The sequence below is a fragment of the Motacilla alba genome, unplaced genomic scaffold (assembly GCF_015832195.1).
Source record: "Motacilla alba alba isolate MOTALB_02 unplaced genomic scaffold, Motacilla_alba_V1.0_pri HiC_scaffold_31, whole genome shotgun sequence".
Taxonomy (NCBI): Eukaryota; Metazoa; Chordata; class Aves; order Passeriformes; family Motacillidae; genus Motacilla; species Motacilla alba.
The window spans coordinates 782,247-809,187 of NW_024037405.1; the positions used below are offsets into that span (position 1 = coordinate 782,247).

Below are 26,941 nucleotides of genomic sequence, written 5' to 3' on the forward strand. Positions count from 1 at the left end.
GCCTGTTCCTGCGTTATTCTCGGCACAAGAGTGACACCTCACAGCCCTTCATAGCCCCTCACAGTCCCTCTCAGCCCCTCACAGCCCCTCAAGGCCCCTCACAGTCCCTCACAACCCTTCACAGTTCCCCATGAACCATCACAGCCCCTCACAGCCTGTCACAACTCATGGCCCCTCATGGACCCTCAAAGACTTTCATGGCCCCTCACTACCCCTCTCAGCCCCTCGTGGCCCCTCACAGCCCCAGGCGCGGGGCTCCTCCCAAAGGAGGAGGGATCGGGCTCTGCTTCTTCTCCTTTCATTTCAGTCCCTTGCCAGCAACGAGTAAAGAAAGGCTGAAATGGAGCCTGTCCCCAGCGTTTCCCTCTGGGTTCATTGCGGGCTGAAGCTCGGTGCTGGCGCTGACCGAGCGCCACCATCCCTGCAGCCCCCAGGCCTTTGCTGTCCCCCGGTGCCCGTTCCCTGTCCCCGAGTCCCGCCCGGCTCTGGCAGCAGCAGCAGCCGCAGCGCAGGGGGCGCCGGCTCGGCCCGGCCGGGGCTCCCGGGCAGCAGCAGCAGCAGCAGCAGCCGCGCCCCCCTTCCCAGCTGCTGCTGCCTCGGCTCCCAAGGGCTTTTTGCAGCTCACTTCTGGACTAGAGCAGCACGCACCCACACAGAGCCGTGACTCTTCAGGGCGTGCCTGTGCTGCCCTGAGCCAGCCCTGCGAGGAAGAAAGGATCGGCTTCCAGCGCTCTTTTCAGCACTGTTTTACTCACCCTCAGCTGACAGCAGGAGGCTGCAGGTGCCTTTGCCTTGGCAATTGGAGATCACGGCTGCTCTTGGCCCTCTGCTGCTTGCCACCTGAATTTTATCAGTACAACTGCACTTGCCTCCTTCAAGCATTGCTACCCACTGTGCTTTTGTGACGGTGAACTCAGTGCTTTTGGCACAGGCATCATGATTAGCAGAGATTGAAATGCTCACAAGCCCTTGAGCACTAAATCGAGGGGAATGAAAGCCTCACAGACCACTTTTGCAGCACTCAAGCACAGCCTTGCTGCTGGTGCTGTTGCAATAGAATCAGCTTCCAGAGACCATGACAGAAATTGCCTCTGGAGAGGCAAATCAAATGAAAAAATCCTCCAGGAGAAAGAAAAACCAGAACTTGGCTGGCTTCATTGCTTCCTCAGAGCAGCAGAAAATGGAGCTGGCCAGAGGCATTTCCAGCTGCTGCTGATGCCAGTTGGAGCCCAGCCCTCTGCAGAGTCCCAGCGGGAACCTGAGCCCAGCCCAGGGAGCTGCCAGAGTGTCCTGGAGATTCTTGCTCTGCAGTCAGCCTGGCTTGCATTCCCCAGCAAGTCCCCAACAAAACCTCCTGTTTCCTTGGCTTAGAACAGGCACAATGAAAACCTCCCCAATGGAACAACTCTCCAGCCCACAAGGACAAGTTGTCAAGTAATCCAAACATTTGTCTTGCTGTGCTGCAGAAGCCGTGCTGCACTCACGGCGTGGAAAGCCAAGAGGAGCTGCACTTGGGGGCACATCTTGTGACAGAAGCTGCACCTCGTTCTCCAGGAAAGGTTCCTGAGAAGAGCAGACAGGACTGTGGAGAAGCTTCCTGGAAAAGTGAAAGAGCTTTCCAGAAGTGAAATGAAAATGGAAAGGAACAATGCAAGATGTTTTCCTCTATTTGTTTCTATGCTCCCCCTTTCCATGTTGCACTACTTGTCCATGCCAGGAATTCCAAATGCCTGTTACCTCTCAGATCGATGACTTAGTGAGTTGTAGACACTGGAAAAGACCATGAGCTACACACAGTTTGCCTTGCCCTGGTTTTGTAGGAAAGCAATGCTGGAGCCATAAGTGCAGTGCTTGGGTCGGGCAGGAATGCTACAGGCAGGGCATGTGCCCCGTGTTATAAATAAGAAGCTTGACTAGGCCAATATTCAAGCAGCAATCAATTTATTAATTAATGTGGTAAAGTATGAGCAAAACAGCGCTGGGTACAGTGGGGGAAGTTTTCCCTCCAGCTGCACGCCGATTGTTGGGGCGTACAGATATTTATAGGGGTGCACATAAGCTTTTCTCAGCAGTTTCTATTCCAAATTTTCACGTCACAATTCTATACACTATTGTGAGTTAGTTTTTCTCAGGATGTACCCCAGAAAGGAGTATTCCCAGATGGTGGGGTCCGACTTCCGAAAGAAGAAAGAGGCCTCCCAGCTGGTGTGGTCCAGACTCCAGATGTGGGCCCACCTTTTAATTGCAAAGACTATAAATCTCATAACAGTGATGTCCAGCTTCCCTTGGTCAAAACTATCAATCCTTGGGTTGATGTTCATCTTCCTTTCTCACGCTGCTTTTTACTGTTTTGCTAAGGTGTTGAGATAAGCATATTTCCTTTACATATATTCTAAACTTATATTTTCAAAGCTCCTTACTACAAGCAATATTCTAAAATTATACTTCAAAAGGTTATTATTGCAAAGCTGTTTAATGCTTAGCTATGTGCAGAAAGTTCCTGTCCAGCAGCAACATCCTTAAAGCTTTAATTCAGATGCAATAAAGGTTAATTGCAAACAAAGGAGACGTTCAAAGGCCTTCTTCCATGCTTTACTCCCTCAGTTATTTTTTAGAATTCGTCCTTTAATTGTCCCATGATCAGTTTCCACACATATCACAAGCACACATGCTGCCTGTATGTTCCTGACATGAAACACAGCTTTGTATCTCACAGTTTCAATTGATCGGGGAAAGGGAGAAATGAAACCACCTCACAAATGGTTTCAAGTCTCTTTTTTGAAAATCTGATTCCTTCACTCTTAAGTAAATCTAAAATGTGGTAAGAAAGACCTTTATGAGACACAGACATCCCAACACCCATGGCTGTGATGTAAAGTTTGTATCTCTGAAACTTTCACTGACCCAGGAGGGAGGGGAGGGGGAGGAGAAGAGAAACTGACGATTGCAGCTGGCAGCTTGCCAAAAAATGGAAAGAAACTAGCCCTCTGCAGCGAGCAGTGAAAACAAGAAAAAAGGCAAACTTACCAATCCAGTGCAGAACGGGTGGGGGATGCTGGGGACAGGGCCTTCTACCTGAAACAGGTTCCTGGGGGGACAGGAATTACCTGCCTCGTCCTGCGGAGAAAAGCACTCACTAAATCTGAATGATCTTCTCACCGAGGTATCTCACCGGCCCAGGGCTTATCTAAGCCCCTTTCATGGGATTCCCAGGGTGTAGCAGAAGCCTCACGGTGGATCGCCAAGATGTCTCCGTCTCTATCTGGGAGCCTTCTCAGCAAACCCCGGCTGGCCCCGGCCGGCACACGGCAGGGGGCAACCCCCAAAGCGGACCGACAGCGGGGGGACATTCTCTCGTGCCCGGGGGTGCTGGTGGCTGTCAGGCTATTTGCCTTTGCAGCAGAGAGACTTCTGGAGACAGTGGTAGAAGATAAAAGGGCGACTCTCAGCAGGAGGCCAAACCAAGGTTTATTCAGAGCCCCAGAGGGACCCTGGTTGCCTCGGGTTGGGGGGGCCTCTAGCTCAGAGCCCCGAGGGAAATGCAGAGGCTACAATAAAAATGGGAGGGAACGGAAGGTATATACATTGCTTGACCAATCAAGATTCCCCCAGGCATCAGGCCATGGGGAATGGACATTTCAGATAACGCATAGGACAGTAGTTGGGGGGGCTGACCTTTGGCCCCTAGCAAATCACCCGATGACTTTGTCCGAAAGTTCTGGATATAGGGGACGGGATACCAAGTGATAGACAAGGAAACTAGGGAGGGGGGTTTGGGGATGATCTCAGCAAAAGGAGATGCCTAGATAGGCAAAAGGGAAGGGGCACACTCTGGGGTAAACCGTTTGGGAACAATAAGGGAATAAAAAAATCATGCGATTACAAAGTATTACAAAATACAACTGCACAATACTACAGGAGACAGCAAAGGCCTGGGGGCTGCAGGGATGTTTGCGCTCGGCCAGCGCCAGCACAGAGCTCCAGCCCGCAATGAACCCAGAGGGAAACGCTGGGGACAGGCTCCATTTCAGCCTTTCTTTACTCGTTGCTGGCAAGGGACTGAAATGAAAGGAGAAGAAGCAGAGCCTGACCCCTCCTCCTTTGGGAGGAGCCCCGCGCCTGGGGCTGTGAGGGGCCATGAGGGGCTGAGAGGGGCCATGAGGGGCCATGGGGAAGTGTGAGGGGCAATGAGGGTCTTTGAGGGTCCATGAGGGGCCGTGAGAGCTGTGACAGGCTGTGAGGGGTCATGGGGAACTGTGATGGGCCGTGAGGGACTCTGGGGGGCCATGAGCTGTGAAAGGCTGTGAGGGGCCTGTGAGGGGCTGTGAGGATCTTTGCAGGTCCATGAGGGGCCATGAGCTGTGAGGGGCCGTGAGGAGCTGAGAGGTACTGTGAGGGTTTGTGAGGGGCCATGAAGGGCTGTGAGGTGTCACTCTTGTGCCGAGAATGACGCAGGAACAGGTGGCAGGCAGTATTGCAGAAAGAATAAAAGAAGGTTTTATTTAAGTGAACCACATGGTTTTTGTAGAGTGCTAAAGTATATTCAATTTGATTGGCTAGTTAAGAAAAACACCTTCTTCATACACTGTCCTTGAGAAGAACAGGAAGATGAAGTAGAAAAACACCACCTGCAGATTGCTTGTACGTTACAAGTTATCACATCCTTACAACTCCCTAAAAATTCTCCCACGCTGGTGTGAGAAACGCCTGCCATTTCACTCTCTCTGTCCCATTGCACCCACAGTGAGGGGCTGTGAGGGGCCTTGGGGGAACTATGAGGGGCTGAGAGGGGCCTGTGAGGGGCCATGAAGGGCTCTGAGGGGCCATGAGGGGCCATGTGGAAAGTGAGGGGCCATGAGGGCCTGTGAGGGGCTGTGGGAGGCCAGGCACCTCATGGAACCAAGGGGCCATTGTGACACTGCAGAACCAAGGAGATCATTGTTGCCAGTACGGAACCTCACAGAACCAAGGGGCCATTGTGGTGCAGCAGGGCCTTGTGGAACCAAAGGAACCATGGTGACACGATGGAACCTTACGGTACCACAGGTCCATTGTTGCACAGCAGCCCCAGCAGGGCCACAGAACCAAGGAGATCATTGTGACACTCCACAACCTCATGGAATCAAGCGTCCATGTTACACTACTGAACCTCATGGAGCAAAGGGTCCATTGTGACACTGTGGAACCAAGGAGACTGTTGTTAGCATTAAGAAAGCCATGAAACCAAAAGTCCATGGTGACATTTTAGGGCCTCATGGAGCCATGGAGACCATTACTTCAGGACCCACTAGAAGCGAGGGGCCATTGTGTCACTGCAGGGCCTTGTATAACCAAGGGGTCCTTGTAGCATGGCAGGGCCTCTGGACTCAAGGGGATCCCAGTGACTCTGTGGGGCTCCATATGGGGTTGTGGGGTTCCATAAGGGGCCTGTTGGGCCTCCATGAGACCATGGGGCCAGTTGGACCGTGGAACCAAGGATAGCATTGTTACACTACAGAACGAAGGAGGCCATTGTGAACCAGTGGGGGAGCCCACTGAGACTATTGTGACACTTCAAGGCCCATTGTGGAACAGCAGGGCCTCATGGAAGCAATGAGACCATTGTGACATCCCAGGGCCTCATGGGAGCAAGGGGCTGTTGTGACACTGTGGGTCCCCATGGAAGCAAGGGGCCAATGTAACACATCCAGGCCTGGTAGAACCAAGGGGCCATTGTGATCCTGGGGAACCCAGTAGAACCAAGGGGCCATTTTGAGACTCTGCAACCTCATGGAACCAAGGCGCCATTGTGGCATTGTGCAGTTCCATGGCAAGAAGGAAACCATTTGGACACTGCAAGGCCTCGTGGAAGCAAGGGGCCATTGTGCCACTGCAAAGCAAAGGAGACCACTGTTATATTAAAGGGCCTCATGGAAACCAAGATCTGTTGTGACCCTAAAGGGCCTCATGGAACCAAGGGGCAATTGGGATGCTGCAGGGCTCCCAAGGATGCAAGAACATGCAACAGGTCTGGGTGGCTGGGCCTCCTGGGGGCTGCCTCACTGGTCCAGCTGGCTTTGGCATGTTGAGAGTTGCTTCTCATCAGCCCCTGGAACCCTGGAGTTCTGTGCATTTCTTCCTGTGGAAAAGAACTGTCCTTCTTCTCCAGGGATTCCTGGCCAAAACTGGGATTCCCCCTCCAAATTTGATTCTATCCAAGGATTATTCCCATATGAAACGTGCCAGGACAGACAGCTCTGGCTGGCCTTGGCCTCTTGGGGGCCACCTATGATCTGCCTTCAAAACACTGGGGGCCTGTGCTTTTCTTCCTGCGGAAAAAAACATCTTTCAAGTCCAGGCATCAATGGCCAAAACTGAGAATCCGCCTCCCAAATTCCTTCTATCCAAGGGTAACTCCCAGACAAAAGCTGCCAGGACTGTCTAGGTTCCCTTGGCTTCCCTCATGGCCCTGGTGTTGCTGTAGGGTCTGAGTGCTCTCGGGGCCGGGCACAGTGCTGGGGGTGGCAGTGCTGGGGCTGCAGCTGGGACAGGCCATGGGCACTGCTGGGGCAGCTCTGACGCCTCAGGCCAGGGCCTGGGGGCTGCAGGCTCCTTGCCCAGGCTCTCTCAAGAACACGGCCAGGCCAATGCTCACCACAGAAAAGCCCCATGAGCAGCCCCAGGCTGGCCATGCGCAGGCTGAGGGCAAACAGCATGGCTGGTGCTCTGCAAGGGCCCTGGGGAGAAGGGAAGGAGCAGCAGAGCAGGGGCTGATCCATTCCCACTGCGCTGGACAGCCCAGGGCAGCGTCCCAGAGCGTCCTGATGGAGCTGCCAACAACATCCCCCCTCTGCAGCCCTGGCCTCTCCCCCAGCTCACACAGGTGCCGCATCCTTGCAGGCACAGGCACGGCAGCACTGGCTCAGGAGCCCCTGGTTGCATTGCACAGAGCAGGCGGGAGCACCCCCTTGGTGTTGATGTGGCACATGAACCTGAGGGAGCACAAATGCCATCAGCCCCTGGGGCCAGGAAAGGATAGGGGATGGCAGGGAAACCACTCAGCTTTGTCCTGGCCTCTGCAGGCAGCCAGAAAGTTTCTTCCCATGTGCCCCCTGTGGAACACCCAGCCATGTCCCCTTCTCCTGAGAGCTCCTTGGCTCTGCAGAGCTGGCAATAGCCTGGACTTCAGAAAGGCTCTGCTCCCGGTGGCTGTGACACGCTACACGGAGCAGCAGGGTGTCCTCCCTTCCCCAGCACCACGCTGAGCTTTGGCCTGCTCAGCTCCCCACAGGTGTGGGGTTCTGTCCCTAGAGCTGGGGGACCCAGTGCAGACCTTCAAGGCCTTCCAGACAGCATAAATTCTTTCCCTGCTGCCTAGCTCTGAAAGAGAGAACTCCCAGCTGATGTCTTGGTTCTAATTAACAGAGCACACTAAACAAAAGTAGAAGGGATCTGTGCATGTCAGCAAACCTTTTAAAACCCAAAATCAGATGGCTTGAACCCTGGTGGGGTGCCAGGGCTTATCTAGGTAACTTGGTGGGTCCCTTTGCACCATCATGATGCAGCACAAGCACGGGAGGCTTCAATTCAGGAAGAAGATGCTCTGCAGAACAGATCATGTGATCTGGCTGGGGAACAATGAAGATTTCCTGTGCAGGCAAATCTTCATCCTAGGCCCCAAAGCAATTTCAGGCTCAGGCTGTACACCAGGCTAAGCAGTTTCACTGAGACCAGTGGACTCACCTGTACTGGCTTTTCATGGCAGAGGAGCTGTGGCCAGTGTCCGCTGTAAAGAAATGAAATAAATATCTATTTACTAATGATCAATATCATTAATAGCTGATAAAACCTAGGAGCTGTACTCCTCCTGACTTCCCAAACTCTTTGCCAGGTGGCCAGGCCATGGGTTTCATGGGCTTGAGCTGAGTTTTTACAGCAGTGAATAAAGAACTAGCCACTTTATTTGTGGCTGCCCACTTGGACATGTAGCCAGGCTGGGGTTAAAGGACTGTCCTTACTCCTCCTTGCAGAGTTGAGCTGCCCGAGTATGTCCTGGACATGGGCACTGTGCGTAAGGGTAACACTGGGAGAAGCACTCTGGAGATCAGCAACCCTGGGCAGATCCCAGTGTTCTCCCAGGTCGATCTATCTGTCCTGCAGGACACAGGTAAGCAGTGCTGGAGACGCTTCCTGTGGGCTTGAAGGAGGTGTCTCAGACAGGTTAGCTGAAGCCACTGAACTTGGGGAGGGTTTTGAGCTTTTTCTTCTCAGTGCCGCTGCTGGGAGCTTTAGAGGCAGAATTCTCCTGGCCGTCCATGGCCAGGGACCTCTCCTGGCCTGCCTGTGAGTGCCCTAACGCTTCAGTGCAGGGCACAGATGGGCTCATCACCCTGGTCACCTCTCAGCATCGTCAGCCCTTGCCTCCCACGAGCAGCAAGTTTCTTTGGGCACTCTGGGGGCTTGTTTTGCCAACCAGTGGGGTCTGCTGTGTTTTGGAAATGCTTTGTTTGGCGTTCACACTGTCACAGCACTTGTGTTCAGCCTTTATTGAGGAAGCAGCCTGTGAGATCCTCTGGTGGATCAAAAGAGGCTTCCAAGAGAGGCCTTGAGGAAGGGCTGCACTTCCATCACACTGTGGCTCACTGTGTCTGAGGGGTGTTCAGGTGCACTCTAAGTTTTTGTCCAGGTCACAGCACGGCATGGGGCTTTTCCCAGACCTCTCAGCCAGGACACCTGAAAGGCCTTAACATGCTTCTGACACATTTTGTGTTTCTCATGTATCTCAGCTGCTTTGTGTTCATCTCTTCAAGGTTTCAGAGTGGACCTGGGCCTGGTGAAGAGCCTGCCCCCCGGCTGCACCTTGAGGTTTGGTGTGCGCTTTGAAAGTTCACCCCGGCGAGTTCTGCCGTGAGATGGGCTTTGAAATGCTCACAGGGAGCTTGCACAGAGACCATCAGGGCTCTGAGGCTGCCTCTTGGCACATGGGGGGATGTGGCCAACACCCCTCAGCCTCCCCCTTGCCTGGCTGTATTTGCAGCTGTGACACTTGGTGCAGAGCAGCTGCACACTCGCTGAGGATAATCCTGGAATGGCCAGTCTAGGCTCATCCTGCTGCAGAACTGACAGACAAAACAGCCACCAGACACCTTGCTGAGCACAGCAGGACAGTCACCTGGAGTGATGTGCTGCCAGCAGTCCCTGGGGTTTTGGCCTGCCTGCACATTGCCGTGCAGCTGGGGAGTTAACTTAAAGGATGGAGCATTCCCAAAAGTGGTTTGCCTGTGGCTGCTGGCTCTCGGAAACTGGCAGTGTGTCCCAGCGTGGACACAAGTGCTTCTGTGCCCACAAACGGTCCCAGGGATCTTTTAATTGCTCGAGAGACTTAACCATCTTGTGTCTGGCTTGGGCCAGAGCCAAACACTAAGCAGGGAAGCTGACCCTTATTTCTTGCCAGCGAGAGCTCCTTTGCCTCTCTCCTGGAGCTGCCGTTTGCCTGATGCAGCAGTGCCAGGACTGTGTCTGGACACTGTAACCCCAAGGCCCTTCCCATGAGCGTTGCACTCCTGCACGACTAGGTGAAAACGCCTGAGAGTCCATTGTCCATCCATCTGATACCAACTACCCAGTTACAGTGCACACCAGGATTCATGCCAGTTACTCAGACCCAGGAGACAGACACTGTAGTCCCTAGCATAAATAAATCTTTGGTTTCCGCTCACCTTGGAGGGACTGATAGCACCTTGAGCTTGGAGCAAGCTTTGTGTTTGGGGTCCTGTCACCTGGGACTTCATGGATGACTTTTCTGGATTTAACTCTTTTCAGAGGTCTTACAAGAATGAGCTTCAGCTCAGCATTTGTGGGAGCAGCAATCACTTAAAGCTGCACCTCTCAGGACAAGGTCTGGAGCCACGCTTGGAGTTCAGCCCCCCAGCACTAAAGATGGGATGGGTGCTGGTGGGCAGCGCTGGGGTGGAGGCCACAGTGGATGTGAGGAACCCGTGCAACTTCCCCATTGAGTTTTACTCCCTGAACTTTGATGAGCAGTACCTTGAGGAGGAGAAGGTGAGAAGGCAGGTCTGATCCCCATGTACAGGCTGCCCAAGCTTCACAGCACTCCAGCATTCCCAGGCTTGTGCCAGGGAGATGGAGGCAATCCCCAGTGCAAGGCCGGCTCTGCTGACATGCTGTGGGAAGACTTCAATAGTTTGTGTTGTTGGGAGGGGGAAGACAGAAATCGAGTTTGCTGAGGGTGTGAGATGAAAGGCGAGAAAAGGAATCTTGCTATGGTTTCTCTTCCCTACACACACAGATCCTGCGGATGGCACTGGGGTCTGAGCACCAAAAGAGCTTTTTAATGCCTCCGCGGGCTGTGGGTGACACGGTGCCCCCAGAGGTGCTGGAGGAGTACGAAGCACAGAAGAGGCTGAAGGCCAAACAGGCAGAGCTCAAGGCCATGGCAGAGGCCCAGCCTTCAGCTGAAAACAACGGCCAGAAGCCTCAGAAGAAGGCGAAGAAGAAGGCTGAACAAAAACGTGGAGGCCGAAGGAGTCTTCAGGCATCTCAGCTGGAGCCACAAAGCAAAGTTGCAGAAGGGGCAGTCAGAGATGAGCCTGTCGGGGTGCCATGCCTGCACATGCAGGGCACAGATCCAAAGACCTCCATGAGGGAAATCCGGAGGGATGGGAAGCTGCCAACAGAAGACCAGGTAAAACTCTGCAAGGCTCAGATCTTGAGCTTGCCGTGGTCGTGGGCCCTGGAGCATTGTGTCCCCACAGGTGCTAATGGCACAGAGCTTTGTCCAGGCCCCTGATGATGTTCCACAAGGACTCTGTATCATCTGTGTGGATGGGGAGGTTATCACCATCCCTCAGATGGACAGCAAGTGGGAGTGCTCTGTGTCCAAGTCTGTTCAGAGCTTCCCAGCCTGGAAATCATTATAAACATTCCAGGACAGGGCAGCTCATGGTCATTGTTTTCTTCAGCTGAGTCACTCGGGAGAGGTTTCTCTTCCTGTCCCACTTGTAGCTCTTGCCTTTGCTCTGGAGCCTGCTCACCCCACTGGGCATAACAAAGCACTTGGACTTCATATGAGTCAAAAACCCCATGGCCAAAAGCTCAGTGCCTTTAGAGAAGGAGTTGCGAGGATGAAGGTGGCAGAAGGATAAGCAGGATTTTCTCTTGTGTTTTAGATGCTGGAAGATCTGGGACTAGATCCCGAAGGGCCTCCCCTTCCCCCCGCTGCTGTGCTCTCCATAGTGGAGTACCCAGAGCAGAGGTCGGGCCCTGCAGAGCGTGTGGAGCCCTTCACCATTGTGGCACCAGAAGGTGCTGCCGTGGAGGACGATCTGGTGGGTGCTCCAGTGGTGCTGGCACTGAAGGTGCCAGGGCAGGGACCAAGCTAGTTGGAGGCATGGGGGACAGGTTGGATGGAAAAGGATCATTGTGGAGAGGAAGTGAAGATGTGATGGGGGCCCCATGTCCGCATGTCTCCTTTCTGTCAGGGGTGGGGCAAAAGAGACAGCTCTGCTGGAGACAGAGCACTTCTCTAAGACAAGAGGGAAAAAATCACTTAAACCCTCAACTTCCTTTAAGGAGAGGGTCCTGAGTAGCAGGGGTGTCCTAAGCAAAGCAAACACCAATAAGGTGCAAGCCCAAGTCCATGGGCTGGGGGACTTATTTATTTTTTCTCTCTTCCGCTGGTGAACAAACCCCCATTTTACTTTCCAAGATTTTGTCTCAGGGCTCAGCTCTCCCTCCCTTTTCTCTCTCCCCTTAGGCCAAGGCCCAGCCAAAGATGGGTCAAGCAGCCAGCTCAGACAGCTCTGCAAAGGAGAGCCAGATCTCCACACAGAGTACTGAAAGTCCCCAGGATTCCTCCACAACATCCAAAACTACACTGGAAGGTGCCTCAGTCCCCCCAGAATTCCTCAGGTGAGCTGCAGGGGAGGAGGCAATGCCTCTGCTTCTTGCTCTGCTTGTCAAACAAGGTCCATGGTCCCCAGCTCCACAGCGACCCCATGCCAGTGCCTCCTTGGGATGGCGAGTGCACCCTCCTTGTTTCATTTGCTCCTTGTCTGAAGCCTCCTCTTTAACTGCCAGGCTGAAACGGTACCGGTGGGTCGTGCCTGCCCACGATGAGGTGCAACTGAAGGTCCACTTCTGCACCAAAAGCCCGGGGACGTTTGAGCAGACCCTGAGGTTTGAGCTGGTGGAGACGAAGCGCCAGTACGAGCTGCCCTGCAGTGGCACCGGCCTGTACCCCAGCATCAGCCAGAACCCTCGGTAAGGCTGGCCCCTGGCAGCCTCCCACACCACAGCTGCCTGAGCTCACGGCCAGAGCTGCCCCTTGGGGCTTCTGGCCTGGGCAGAGCGCGCTGCCTGAGGCTGCCCAGCTTCTCTTCCTGTGCTGGAGCTGGGAAGGCAGATGGTACCTCAGCCACCAGGAAGGGTTTTGGCTTTCTGACGACATTTCCTACTGGGAGCATCTCATAGCTCCTCCCTCCCCACTTTCTCTGCCCAGGGTGGTGTTTCCACGGTGGAGGAAAACCATGCAGAAAGATAAAGTCATCTTCAAGGAATATGTTGAGAGCACAAAGCAATTCCACTTTGGACCGCTGCTGTGTGGGAAATCAAGAGAGTGGTATGTGCTCCCTGCTGGGCCTTGTACTTCCCTGGACACGCCTGGAGAGACAGGCTGTCCTGGTGGCACAGTCCAGGGCACTTTCCTGGGAGACACATGGCTTGGAAGGAGCACAGATGTGTGAACTTGAGCAGAGAAGAGGCAAATGAGCCTTGCAGGAGCTGCTCTGCCTACCCAGTGGGTGCCTTGGGGGCTGCCTTGGTGGCCAGAGCTGCGTGCTGCTGTCAGTCCAAAGGTGACTTGGGGGGCAACTTCTGTGTCCCCCTCCACATCTCAGCTTCAGCCCCTAGGAAATGAACTTTATGATGGTTTTTGAAGGGCTTTGAGTTCTGCAGGTAGCCTGATTGAGCAATTCTTCTGTAGATGGTTTTGTAAACCTTTCCATTATCTGTAATTATTAATAAGATTTTATTATTGACCTGCCAGTGGGTGTTGGGGGTAACGTACAGCAGGAATTACATTTTCCTGGAATGACATTGCATCCTCCCTGCTGGATCAAGTCTGCCTAAACACTTTGTCATTTAAGTGTTGTGTATTTCTACATTTACTGTCACTTCTTTTTAATGACATTTCACATGAAGTTCTTTTCTCCATGGGAGCTCTGGAAGGCTAGGGCTATTTTGACAACCCAAGGAAATGAAATCCAAATAGTTTTAAAATGGACAATCTTTAGCCTGACTGATGGATGGCCTGGGATTTCTGTTTGTCTCTTTAAGCCTTGCACTCCAAAGTCATTTCCACACCTGAGAGAAGGGTCATTTGTAACCTTTTTTTGCATTCCTCTTGGGAATTGATGCTTGATATTTCTTTCACAGACTTTGAACTAAGCCATAAAATCCAAAGCAGTTTCATGACTTTGATGAAAGAAATGAGCTTAACTCCTTTTCCAAAAGCCTTTTGTTGTACCCTGCAGGGAAGGCGCCCCAAGAAAGAAGGGGAAAGAGCCCATGTGCCTGGTGTAGTGTTATTTTTCTAGGCACCTTTGAATTTACTTTGTATTAAAAACTCTTGAGGTGGCCTCAGCATCATCAGGCTTCTGGGCTGGAGGCACCAAGTCCGGGGGAAGGCATCAGAGTAAGGCAAGGATGAGCACACGCCCACGCCCCTGACTGGGATCCATTTCCCTCACTCGTTTGTCAGAGCAGGGTCTTCCAGCATCCCTTCCTTGGGTGCACACGGTGCTCTTCTCGCTGTGCGGCAAAGGCAAGAGTCTGCTCTGCAGCCTTTTCCCCTTTTGTGGGCAGGTACAAGGCCCAGAACTGTCCCGGCAACTCGGTGAATCTAACCATCCTCAACAACTCCCCTGCGGACGCGAAGGTCCAGTTCTCCTTTGAGAATGCTGGGGAAGCAGAGACATTCCTTCTGCACCCTCCCAGCATGGCACTGAAACCAAAGGAGAAGCAGGTAGGAGAAGGGCAGGCAGAGCAGGCACCGTAGAAGTGCCCCGGGGCGGCTCCTCCTGCTCACACCCTGAGCTCTTTCTATTTCTTCCTGCGGGGCCAGCTCCAGGAGCTGACCATTTGGGCATACCCCACTTGCCCTGGCTTTCTGGAAGACAAGCTCATCTACAGCATTGGGAAGAACCCAGATCCAGTGGTCTTCAGCCTGTGCTGAAACTAGCCCTCTGCAGCGAGCAGTGAAAACAAGAAAAAAGGCAAACTTACCAATCCAGTGCAGAACGGGTGGGGGATGCTGGGGACAGGGCCTTCTACCTGAAACAGGTTCCTGAGGGGACAGGAATTACCTGCCTCGTCCTGCGGAGAAAAGCACTCACTAAATCTGAATGATCTTCTCACCGAGGTATCTCACCGGCCCAGGGCTTATCTAAGCCCCTTTCATGGGATTCCCAGGGTGTAGCAGAAGCCTCACGGTGGATCGCCAAGATGTCTCCGTCTCTATCTGGGAGCCTTCTCAGCAAACCCCGGCTGGCCCCGGCCGGCACACGGCAGGGGGCAACCCCCAAAGCGGACCGACAGCGGGGGGACATTCTCTCGTGCCCGGGGGTGCTGGTGGCTGTCAGGCTATTTGCCTTTGCAGCAGAGAGACTTCTGGAGACAGTGGTAGAAGATAAAAGGGCGACTCTCAGCAGGAGGCCAAACCAAGGTTTATTCAGAGCCCCAGAGGGACCCTGGTTGCCTCGGGTTGGGGGGGCCTCTAGCTCAGAGTCCCGAGGGAAATGCAGAGGCTACAATAAAAATGGGAGGGAACGGAAGGTATATACATTGCTTGACCAATCAAGATTCCTCCAGGCATCAGGCCATGGGGAATAGACATTTCAGATAACGCATAGGACAGTAGTTGGGGGGGCTGACCTTTGGCCCCTAGCAAATCACCCGATGACTTTGTCCGAAAGTTCTGGATATAGGGGACGGGATACCAAGTGATAGACAAGGAAACTAGGGAGGGGGGTTTGGGGATGATCTCAGCAAAAGGAAATGCCTGGATAGGCAAAAGGGAAGGGGCACACTCTGGGGTAAACCGTTTGGGAACAATAAGGGAATAAAAAATCATGCGATTACAAAGTATTACAAAATACAACTGCACAATACTACAGGAGACAGCAAAGGCCTGGGGGCTGCAGGGACGGTGGTGCTCGGCCAGCGCCAGCACAGAGCTCCTGCCCGCAATGAACCCAGAGGGAAACGCTGGGGACAGGCTCCATTTCAGCCTTTCTTTACTCGTTGCTGGCAAGGGACTGAAATGAAAGGAGAAGAAGCAGAGCCTGACCCCTCCTCCTTTGGGAGGAGCCCCGCGCCTGGGGCTGTGAGGGGCAATGAGGGTCTTTGAGGGTCCATGAGGGGCCGTGAGAGCTGTGACAGGCTGTGAGGGGTCATGGGGAACTGTGAGGGGCCGTGAGGGGCTGTGAGGGGCCATGAGCTGTGAAAGGCTGTGAGGGGCCTGCGAGGGGCTGTGAGGATCTTTGTGACTTCATGAGGGGCCATGAGGGTCTTTGAGGGTCCATGAGGGGCCATGAGCTGTGAGGGGCCGTGAGGGGCTGAGAGGTACTGTGAGGGTTTGTGAGGGGCCAGGAAGGGCTGTGAGGTGTCACTCTTGTGCCGAGAATGACGCAGGAACAGGTGGGAGGCACTATTGCAGAAAGAATAAAAGAAGGTTTTATTTATGTGAACCACATGGTTTTTGTAGAGTGCTAAAGTATATTCTATTTGATTGACTAGTTAAGAAAAACACCTTCTTCATACACTGTCCTTGAGAAGAACAGGAAGATGAAGTAGAAAAACACCACCTGCAGATTGCTTATATGTTACAAGTTATCACATCCTTACAACTCCCTAAAAATTCTCCCACGCTGCTGTGAGAAACACTTGCCGATTCTCTCTCTCTGTCCCATGGCATCCACAGTGGGGGGCTGTGAGGGGCCTTGGGGAACTGTGAGGGACTGAGAGGGGCCTGTGAGGGGCCATGAAGGGCTCTGAGGGGCCATGAGGGGCCATGTGGAACATGAGGTAGCCATGAGGGGCTGTGAGGGGCCATGAGGGGCCATGTACTAAGTGAGGGAGCCATGAGGGGCTGTGAGGGGCCATGAGGGGCCATAAGGGCCTGTGAGGAGCTGTGGGAGGCCAGGCACCTCATGGAACCAAGGGGCCATTGTGACACTGCGGAACCAAGGAGATCATTGTTGCCAGTACGGAACCTCACAGAACCAAGGGGCCATTGTGGTGCAGCAGGGCCTTGTTGAACCAAAGAGACCATGGTGACACTTTGCAACCTCATGGTACCACAGGTCCATTGTTACACAGCAGCCTCAGCAGGGCCACAGAACCAAGGAGATCATTGTGACACTCCACAACCTCATGGAATCAAGCGTCCATGTTACACTACTGAACCTCATGGAGCAAAGGGTCCATTGTGACACTGTGGAACCAAGGAGACTGTAGTTGGCAGTAAGAAAGCCTATGGAACCAAAAGTCCATTGTGACATTGTTGGGCCTCATGGAACCATGGAGACCATTACTTCAGCACCCACTAGAAGCAAGGAGCCATTGTGACACTGCAGGGCCTTGTATAACCAAGGGGTCCTTGTAGCATGGCAGGGCCTCTGGACTCAAGGGGATCACAGTGACTCTGTGGGGCTCCATACGGGGTTGTGGGGTTCCATAAGGGGCCTGTTGGGCCTCCATGAGACCATGGGGCCAGTTGGACCGTGGAACCAAGGATAGCATTGTTACACTACAGAACGAAGGAGGCCATTGTGAACGGTGGGGGAGCCCACTGAGACCATTGTGACACTTCAAGGCCCATTGTGGAACAGCAGGGCCTTGTGGAAGCAACGAGACCATTGTGACAATTGCTCCCAGGGCCTCATGGGAGCAAGGGGCTGTTGTGACACTGTGGGTCCCCATGGAAGCAAGGGGCCAATGTAACACATCCAGGCCTGGTGGAACCAAGGGGCCATTGTGATCCTGGGGAACCCAATAGAACCAAGGGGCCATTTTGAGACTCCGCGACCTCATGGAACCAACGGGCCATTGTGGCATTGCGCAGTCCCATGGCAAGAAGGAAACCATTTGGACACTGCAAGGCCTCGTGGAAGCAAGGGGCCATTGTGACACTGCAGAGCAAAGGAGACCACTGTTATATTACAGGGCCTCATGGAAACCAAGATCTGTTGTGACCCTAAAGGGCCTCATGGAACCAAGGGGCAATTGGGATGCTGCAGGGCTCCCAAGGATGCAAGAACATGCAACAGGTCTGGGTGGCTGGGCCTCCTGGGGGCTGCCTCACTGGTCCAGCTGGCTTTGGCATGTTGAGAGTTGCTTCTCATCAGCCCCTGGAACCCTGGAGTTCTGTGCATTCCTTCCTGTGGAAAAGAACTGTCCTTCTTCTCCAGGGATTCCTAGCCAAAACTGGGATTCCCCCTCCAAATTTGATTCTATCCAAGGATTATTCCCATATGAAACGTGCCAGGACAGACAGCTCTGGCTGGCCTTGGCCTCTTGGGGGCCACCTATGATCTGCCTTCAAAACACTGGGGGTCTGTGCTTTTCTTCCCGCGGAAAAAAACATCTTTCAAGTCCAGGCATCAATGGCCAAAATTGAGAATCCAAAATTCCTTCTATCCAAGGGTAGCTCCCAGACAAAAGCTGCCAGGACTGGCAAGGTTCCCTTGGCTTCCTGAGAGCCAGCTCTCATCTGCCCTTGAAACACTGGGGATCCACTTGTCCTTCCTACGGAGAGCTGTCATTCCAGTCCAGGAACCCATGGCTGAAATGCAATTCCACCCCTATACTGCCCAAATATCCAAGGGTTGCCTTCAGATAAAAGCTGCAAGGACAGACAGGTCTGGCTTGCCGTGGCCTCTGGTGACTGCTTCTCGTGTGCCTTCAAAACCCTGGGGTTCTGTGGTTTCCTTCCTGTAGAAAAGATCCGTCCCTCTTCTCCAAGCACTCTTGGCCTCAGGCACAAGACCACTATAGAGGGACACAGGAGCTCTGTGCTCAGTGGGATGGAGACTAAGGACAGCAGAGGTGACCCCTGGGAGGGATTGAAGGACGGTTTTAGAGATGGTGGATAATTTTAACATGGTAGAGAACAGACAAAGAAAGAAGAAAAAACAAAAGCCAAGTTCAGCAGAGCAGGCCCAGACTGGGCATCAAGAGACATCCCCCAGGCCCGGCCCCGGCCCCGGGCGGAGCCACCCCCGGCCCGGCCCCGAGCGTCCTCGGCGGCCGCTGCCGCCGCCTCCGCTGCGGCTTCCCCGGGCCGAGCTCCGCCGCTCGGCACCGCAGCCGCCGGGGCCTGGGGCGGGCGGGGGCCGAGCGCTGAGGGCCGCGTGTGGCGCGCAGGGAAGGCGCAGGAGGCCCTGCAGGAGCGGTACCGGCTGGGTTCGCTGCTGGGCAGCGGCGACTTCGGCAGCGTCTGCTCGGGGACGCAGCTGTCGGACGGCGCCCCGCTGAGCGGCGGGGCGGGCGGCGAGCAGAGCCCGCTGCTGCCCCTTGCTCGCAGGTGGCCATCAAATGCGCGCCGCGGGCTCGCATCCGGCCCTGGGGCGAGCTGGTGAGTGAGCGGGGCCAGCGGCTGAAGCCGGGCCGTGCCGGGCGGCCAGGAGCCGGGGCCCGGCAGGGCGGGAGCCGCCGGGAGCCCTGCGGGGAGAGCGGGCGCGGGCTGAGCGGGGCATGCGGAGCATCCCGGGCTGGCTGAGGGCTCCCCGAGCCCCGGCGCGGCCTCAGCCCCACTGACGGCATCGCGCTCCTGCCGCAGCCCGACGGCACCAGTGCGCCCCTGCCGATCGTGCTGCTGGCCAAGGGGTCCTGTGGCTGTGCTGGTGCCGTTCAGCTGCTGCAGTGGCTTGAGCTCCCCGACAGCTTCTTGCTGGTGCTGGAGCGTCCGCAGCGGCGCCAGGAGCTCTCGGCTTTCCTGGCGGAGCGGAGGTTCCTGCCGGCGGAGGAGGCGCGGGGGCTGTTCCGCCAGGTGCTGGAGGCCGTGCGGCAGCTGCGGGGTCCTGCACCGGGACATGGAAGCAGAGAACATCCTGCTCGACCTGGCCACCGGGCAGCTGGAAGTGATCGACTTTGGCTGTGGCGCCTTCCTCCAAGACACAGCCTACACGCAGTTTGCAGGTGAGCCCTCCCAGGGGATGGCCGGGACGCTCCAAAAACACCTCCCGGCTACCCCACGATGTTCCCCCGAAGGCCATCTGCGGCTCGGCTTTGGAGCTCTGCAAGCTGCAAACATCCCCCCCGCAAAAATCCCAAAGCCAGGGATCCCCGGGATACTTGGGGCGAGCTCTCCCTCCCCGGGAACCTGCGGGATCGGGGGCGATGGTCCCGGGAGAAGGAGCTGCGAGTGCAGAGAGCGCTGAAAGCACGCGGTGCCTCCTCCGCCTGCTCCAGGTGCTGCTCCACCTGCTCCTCCCTCTGTCCCTCCATCTCCCTCCTCCTCTGTCCCTCCTCCTTCCTCTTCCTCCTCCCTGGCCGGGACAGGGCGGGGAAGTGCTGGGTCACCCCAAAACCGAGCTGGGGGAGCAGAGGTTTGGGGGCAACAGTGGGAAAGGGATGGGAGAGGGGGCACAGGGGGAGGTGGGACCCACTGAGGGTCCCCCAGGTCACCTCTGTGCCCCCAAGCCCCCTCCCAGCCCCCCCAGTTTGCTCTGCAGCTCCGAATGAGGGGAGGCTCAGCCCAGGACCTGCCGTCCTTCAGGGCTCCCCTGAGGGCAGCGAATGGGAGAGTTCCCGGCTCAGAGAGGCCCCAACAGGGGGAGGGGATCTTGTCCCTCTCGAGACCCTTTAAGCGTCTTTAGACCCCTTTGAAGAGGAGGTTTTCTCTTTTTAGGGTTTTTTAGGGGGGGATCCCACCACTCCAAGGGTGTTTTTTACTCCCTATTTGAGAGTGTTTGTGAGGCCGCAGCCACACAAGCCCCTTTCAAGGGGGGATCATGACAGCTGTAAGTGACATTTTTATGGGGCCCCCACTGCAAGCTTCTGTAGGGGATGTTTTGCCTCTCAGGGTGGACTTTTGGGGTTCTCTCTACCATCACCGCTTTAGGGCCCAGATATTTTCAGGTCCCAGTATAAGTCCCCTTAAAAGGGCAGCACCACTCCCGTTGATTCTGACAGCGGAGCCTGGGCGAGGGTTGGAGGTCCTGGGAGGGTTGGGGCTCCCAGGAGTGTTTGGGGGTCCTGGGAGATTGTCTGCCCTCTCTGTCAAGATCCAGGATTCCCTGAGCAGAGCTGCACTCTCCCTTTGTGCCCTGGTTCTATGCAAAGTCCTGGCTGGGCTGGTGGCACCTGTACTTTTAACTGCAGAGATTTCCATTCCTTCCCTTCCTCTCCAGGTTCACGCTGCAGGGTGCAGGTCCCAGGATGCGAGACTTGGCATCCTGCTTCACTGTTGAGCCTCAGTCGGGCGTGCTGCTTGCCTCCCAGCCTGGAGTGAATGTTGAGCTGCTCTTCCACCCCACGAGAGAAATCTTCCTACAGAACAAACCCATCCTGTACTGCCAGGTGAGCTGCCTGGGCCAGGCTGTGTGTTCACACGGTGTTTTGGGAGCACAAACTGGATAGGTGTCTAATGGAAGGAAGGCTTTAACGGGAGAATCCTCTCTCCTACATACACAAACAAAAACTTTCAAAACCATTTGGGAGGCTTCCTGAGTGGAGCTGAGAATCTGACTCTGGGGCAGGTGCTTACATGGGGAGGGGTAAACGGATGGAGGCCAGGGGTGGAGGCTGGGGACTGGGGTGGAGGCTGGCCTCTTTGCTTTGTTTACCATCCTTCCTGTGGACACAGGTGATAGATGCCAGCTCGGGTGAAGGAGGCCAGGCTGTTGCCAACATCCCAGTGAGGGTGTTGGCCAAAGCTGAGTACAGCAGGTACAGCATTGAGCCTGCCTCACCCGTCAACTTTGGAGCCATGGTCAAGGGCACCAAGAAGACCCAGACTGTTGTGCTGGAGAACAAAGGCGTGCTCAGCTTCAGCTTCCACATCTGCCAAACACCCGAGGAGGCATTGGGAAGCAAAAGATACGAGCAGCCCTGACCACCCTTCCTGTCTGAGGAGGCACCAGACCTGGGCTGTCGTCCATTTGCATCCCTGGCCTGGGGCGAGGGAGCAAAAAAGCACCTCAGTATCCCCTTGTGTACTATGAAGCTGGTGATAGAGCTGCTCTGTCCAGCAATGGGAGCTGCAGGCTGCTCTCTGGGAGGCATCAGGAGCAGGAAGGCTTTCCCCTCTGAGCAGGAAGGCCAGCTTTGGCCTGAGAGGAAGGCAGGGGAGCTCAGCATGACACATACCTCTGCTTTCTGCTCTCAGTTCCAAGCAAGTGGAATCTGCAGAGCGCTCCACGAGAAGGAAATTGAGCTCCTTGACACCACAGGTGGGTGACTCCTGCTCCCCAGCAGTGCTGCTGCAGGGGATGTGAGAAGATGCTGCTGTGACCAGGCTGAGGGCTCATTGCCATGGGGTGGGCCATGGTCTGCAGGATGGCGTCCAGTATCTGCTCAGTCCCCCTGGCAGTCCTGTGCTCTGGCTCTGACCTGGAGTTGTGGGGTCAACAGAGGGGAGCAGGTTCTGTGTTTGGTAGCTGCCAGCCAGCATAGGTCTGTGAACACCACAGAAGCAAAAACCTGCCCCACTGAACTGCCAGTCCACAGAGCTTAGACAACATTGCTTTTTCTTCTTGCCAGTCCCCTACCTCTCTCCCATCATTCCTCACAGCTCATTCTGCTCTCCTCCTGAGGCTGAAGGATCACAGCTACCACCTTCCTTCTTTACACTCCAACTCCTTTCTCTCTGCCATTTGGGTCAGGCTTGCAGCTCCTCTTGGCTTGTTGCTCTCAGCCTGGGGCTGCCTTTGGGCCATGGAGTCATCCTTCCCTGCCCTGGGACTGGCTGCTTGGGCCCAGCTGCAGGCCAAGGCAGGATGTACTCTTTGCTGGGGTGCTCAAGGCACAGCTAGTAGCCATCAGCCTCTCCTGGAACTTTTTCTGCAGGATCACCACAGTCTTGGCATGTTCACGGTGTCCCCCTGCTCCGGCTCCATCGGTCCGTGGGGCCAGCAGGAGATCAGAGTGGAATGCCTCGCAGGGCAGGAGGGGACATGTGAGGAGCAGCTCAGCATTGACATCACAGGCAGAGACCCCAAGGACAACCCCCTTGGCATTGCCTTCACCCTGATTGCCCAGTCCTGCCTCCCAGGTACCTACTGCCCACAGTGCCCTTGGTCACACCTGCTGCTGATCAGCACCTAAACTTGCTGCTTGGATAGAGAGGCATGCCAGCCCTGGTGTCCCCCTTAAAATCCTCAGAGGTTCCAGCCCTCTTTGAGTCCACCAGTGGACTCATCCCTTCCAGGCTGAGAGGGAAGCATGGAAGGATGAAAGGAAAGCAGTGCACTCCAAGACTGAGGCTGACTGAGCTCCATTCTCCCATGGAGCTCCCCCAGCCAAGGCTGGCTTTAGCAGTCACCTGGGAAGAAAGGGCTTATCAAGGCTTCTGTGAGGCCAGCAGGGTCCAGATAAATTTATCAGGGAGGCTTCTCCGTGCTCATCCCTCTGGTGTGTCCACAGCATTCATTGAGGATGTAACATTAATCTTCGAGGAGTACCCGATCTGCAGCAGCACCAACCTCGAGCACAAGCTGCAGTCGGTGGAAGGCACCGGCCTGTATGTCAGAGATGAGAAGAGATTCATCTTCAGCAAGGTTCAGGTTGGGCAAGAGGCTGAGGCTCATTTCAATATCTACAACGCAAGTTGTCTGCCATGCAACGTGGTCCTCTCCATCAAACCCCTGCCTGGAGAGGTAAGAAGAGGAGGCCAAGGTGTTGGTTGCCCTCTAAGGGCTGTGTCAGAGCCTGTTCTGTTCTCCAGATGCATTGCTGCCCGTGGCCCAGACTAGGCTAGCTCAGTGCAGGTCCAACTGCAGGGGAGAGCAGCAGAGGCAGGGAAGAGTTGTGTGGAATTCTGCATGTGTTGGGCAAGGTTTTGGCTCACACCTCTGGGTCTTTGGTGGGAGAAGTGAATCCTTCTGAACCTCTCTTGGAAGCAGACGCAGAGAGGGGCTGTTATGAACTGCCATGCCAGGGTTGAAAGCAGAGCGTTTCCTCAGGTTCCCTGGCTTTTCCTTCTCTTTGAAGGCCAGTTCTAGGTTATTGGCAGGGTTTCCCCTGCAGTGCCCACCTCCCATACAGCCCAGGGCAGCTGCCAGCCCACCAACCACACAATGCTTTAGCCCAAGGTCAGCATTCCCTGGGAGGGAGGGAGCCTGCCCAGGGAAGCAGGCAGGAAGACACACTGTCTGGGACTGCTCTCAGGAATGCATTTATGGATAAAACTGTGTCCTGTTCAAAGGTGTTTTCTCCTAACACTGCTCTCTGGGTTCCCCCAAGGAACAAAGCCTTATCAACAGCATTTTCAAGCTGCATCCACTCAAGATGTCAGTTCCTGGCTCATCCTATGCCGTTGCTACGGTGACCTTCATCCCACCAGAGGAGCAGAACTACACCTGCATTTTCAGGGCTTCCCTTGTCATCCCAAAAGGGTAACTGACCCTGTGAAATACTCTCTGCCCTGGGACCTGTGGAGTGGGGCTTTGAGCTGCCCTTCCTCAACCCTTTAGTGGCTGAATTGGAACAAGAGAAGTCTATTTGCTCATAAGCATTTGGTTTTTTTCCTGCTCTTGGAAAAGATCTTTACTGACAGTGACAATGATTTCTTTTTGCCTTCTTGCTGTTGTACTACTTTCGTGCTGAGCTTTTGCTTGTTGCATAAGTCTCATCTCACTGCAGCCAGGGGATTTGCCATATCTCATCTGGTGCCTCCTTATTTACCTGCTGTACTGCATGATTCAATTCAGTGAAATAATTTTGAACTGTGGTTGTGGAAGGCTCTGGCTCTTTGGAGCAGATTCCTCTTGTGAATGGCCCTGGTTGGATTGGGAAGAGGCTGGTGGGGGGCTGTGTTGTGGGGTCTGGGAGCACCAGGCAGGGAAAACACTGTGGCTGGCCCTTGCTGCTTTGCTGGCCCAGTGAGAAATGAGTTTTAGTGGCAGCTGAAATTGTTTCTGTGCCTGTCCTGCAGCTGTGTGGAAATGAAACCCCAAAGCCTGAGCTTCACCATCAGTGGGAAGGGGCAGGAGCCGCAGCTGGCAGTCGTGTGCCCAAGTGCTCGCAGCAAGAGGGGAAATGCCGTGCTGCGCTTCAAGAGGCTCTGGCTGGGGGATTCAGAGATGCTGTCCCTGGTCATCCGTAACAACGGCATCTTACCTGTCAAGGTGAGGAGGACCTGCTCAAGGAATGGTCTGGTTTGGGAACAAGGGCTTGTGGCACAGGGGAAGGGTCCCACGAAACATGGCAGACCTGTGAGGAGGAGTCAGAAATTCTTTTGAAACAAGTGACTGACGTCTCTTCTCCAAGAAGGAACTCTTGCAAATTGTCTGTCCAGTCTTTCTTCTTGAAGTTGAACAGAAGAAAGGTGGTGGAGTATTTTCCCCCTTGTCTCTCAGGCCACCTTTTGTTCTCATGGACATGTGTGACTTCCCAGTTCCATTCGATTGTATTTGATCCCAGTTTACTACATTTTACGTAAACTTAGTTGTGGTTTAATTACATTCTGCTCATTACTTTTTGTCCTGTTTGGTGTTGTGTCAGTTCTATCCAGATGTCTCTGAACACCCTTTTTTCTTGTCTGGTGTGATGTAACTTTTGTGCTAAGTGCTGTTTGCAGTGGGAGAGGTGCTGGGCTGCCATGTGGGACCAGCAGCACTGGGGTGTCAGTCCCCGTGCCACCCTGTACTCACACCAGTATCATTGTGCTCTGGGTTCCCTTTTCTCAGTTTACGTTACACCTGGAGCGTGAGCACGGAGGGTTCTTCTTGAAAGGCAGGGCCTCCACACTCGAGGTGTTCCACACTGGAGATGTGGAAGAGAACTCCACTGGAAAAGGTAAATTCATTACCCATGAAGTGCAATCATGCACAAGGGGAAAACGCGTGCCCTGCTCTTGGCTTCTCTGAGCAGCAGCCAGATGTTAGGCACAGTTTCTGTCCTTGAGCTCTCTGTGCCCCGAGCTTTTCTTGGGGGCTTTTTGCAGGGTCTCCTCCTAGCAAGTTGTAGGAAGTTCTTCTGTTCTTCTAGACATGGTGGGTTGAGCTGTGGGGGCCTGTCACTAGCTCAGTGGAGCCTCTGAGGTATTTGCTGCATGTGGGAAGGTACCAGCCTGAGCAGACACAGCCCTGGAGCACTCAGCCAGCCAGCAGAAGGCAGAAGCACTCTTTGGCTCAGCTTTCCATATGGCTGGAGCTGGTTGGAAGCAGATGGAATGAGGGCTGGGCATCAGCCTGAGGTTAAGCTGCTTAAGTGGTGCTGTGTCTGGAGGTGGCAGGCTTGTGAAGATAGCAAGAGGGCCTGCAACCACTGGGGGTAGAACCTGTGCGTAGAAGGCAGCTGGTTTCAACCTCGTGTTCCTCATATATCCTGTGGAAGTATTTCCTCAGTACAGCTGTACCATTTAACTCTGCTTTCCATTGCTGTGCAGAGAGCAAGGCCACAAAGCCTTTCTTCCTCCTGCGTCACGGGCAGTCGGCAGAGTTTGATGTAATTTTCAAATCCACTGTGGCTCAACGTCTGGAAGGGAAGATTCGTATGTTAGCAGGGGACACCTACTCCAGCAAGACCCTAATAGAGCTGGTGGGTGAAGGCCACATGGATGAATTCACCCTTGATGGACTGGAGGAGGACACAGAGGACAGGAATGCTGGCTGCAATCTGATGAAAAACATTGATGGTAAGAGAGGAGAGGCTGCCAAGGTGGAGCAAGGAAGAGGAAAAGGTCTGATCATATGTGTCCTCCCTCTAGCCAGGCCTGGGCTGTCACCCACAGGACTTGGTGGCCTGAGGGCGTGGTAGCCATGCATGCAGAGCAGTGTGTGCTGTGCTGCACGCTGCTGGCTTAGGGATGTGTCAGGGTGTTTCCATGGAAGTGGTGGAACTGCCTGGGGAAGTCCCTCCAGAGGGAGGAAGGCTTGGAGCTAGGAAGCATTGAACATGCAGGTGTCTGTGCACATGACGGGGGCAGATGGAGCTCCCTGCATGCTGAGATCCCTTGCTCTCCTTCCTAACAGCTTTCAGAGTAAACCACCTCCAGTTTGGGGACTGTCCTGTCAGGGAGCTCTGCTGCAGGACTTTCAGCATCACCAACCACTCCGAGATGATGATGCACTTTGAGTGGGAGGCAAACGCCCCATTGCGGTTCTCCCCCAAGGTGAGCATGGACTGCTCTGCCTCTCCCCATTGCTCAAGCCATGCTCTGGTGTGCCCAGGAGCTGGCAGGGAGCCCCCACAAGCCACTGATAGCCCGTTCCAGTGCCATGTAGGAGATGCAGTCTTTGGCTTGGCAGGGCTAAGGCTGCCAGTCTTGCAGAAAAGGCTTCATCTTATGGGAGATGGCACCTTCTGTTCTTACTTTTGTGTATCAAACTTCACTTAAATCCACTCTGAGGTGCAGATTCCTGGCACAGCTGTTCACCACATCAGTCCCTTTTGCTGTCAGTCCTGCCCTTGGCAGTGCTTCCAGTTTGGTCTTGACACCCTGATTCTCCCTAGGTGGGATACCTCCCTCCTGGCTGTGCCAAGGACATCACAGTGAGCTTGAAATCAGATGTCCCAGCCACCTTCCGCAGGCACCTTGTGAAATGTAAGGTGACCAAGATCGACTTTGATCGGCCACAAAGGAAGGTTCATTTCTGGGATGATTCACCAATCGTCATCCTGTGGAAGGATCCCACCAGGAGAGACCTGGCAGCCATATGGGCTGAAATGGGCAAGGTAAGAAGCAAAACAGCAAAAAATACCAACCCAGCATTTGGAA

At 54.5% G+C, this 26,941-nt stretch overlaps 4 protein-coding genes across 5 annotated transcripts in view; 3 read left to right on the top strand and 1 right to left on the bottom strand.

Moving 5' to 3' along the window:
- LOC119696487 overlaps positions 1-26,941 on the bottom strand; it is a 1,710,157-nt gene that overhangs the window by 171,435 nt on the left and 1,511,781 nt on the right.
- LOC119696488 overlaps positions 1-26,941 on the top strand; it is a 1,499,846-nt gene that overhangs the window by 144,015 nt on the left and 1,328,890 nt on the right.
- LOC119696509 overlaps positions 1-26,941 on the top strand; it is a 41,936-nt gene that overhangs the window by 9,536 nt on the left and 5,459 nt on the right. The gene's annotated exons all lie outside the window — the stretch shown is intronic.
- Positions 21,887-25,532, top strand: LOC119696499 (hydrocephalus-inducing protein homolog). The gene is made up of 5 exons (XM_038126246.1): positions 21,887-22,273; positions 22,645-22,877; positions 23,464-23,615; positions 24,155-24,236; positions 25,355-25,532. The coding sequence occupies exons 1-5, from the start codon at positions 21,937-21,939 to the stop codon at positions 25,496-25,498; spliced, it is 948 nt and encodes a 315-aa protein (XP_037982174.1). The 5' UTR covers positions 21,887-21,936; the 3' UTR covers positions 25,499-25,532.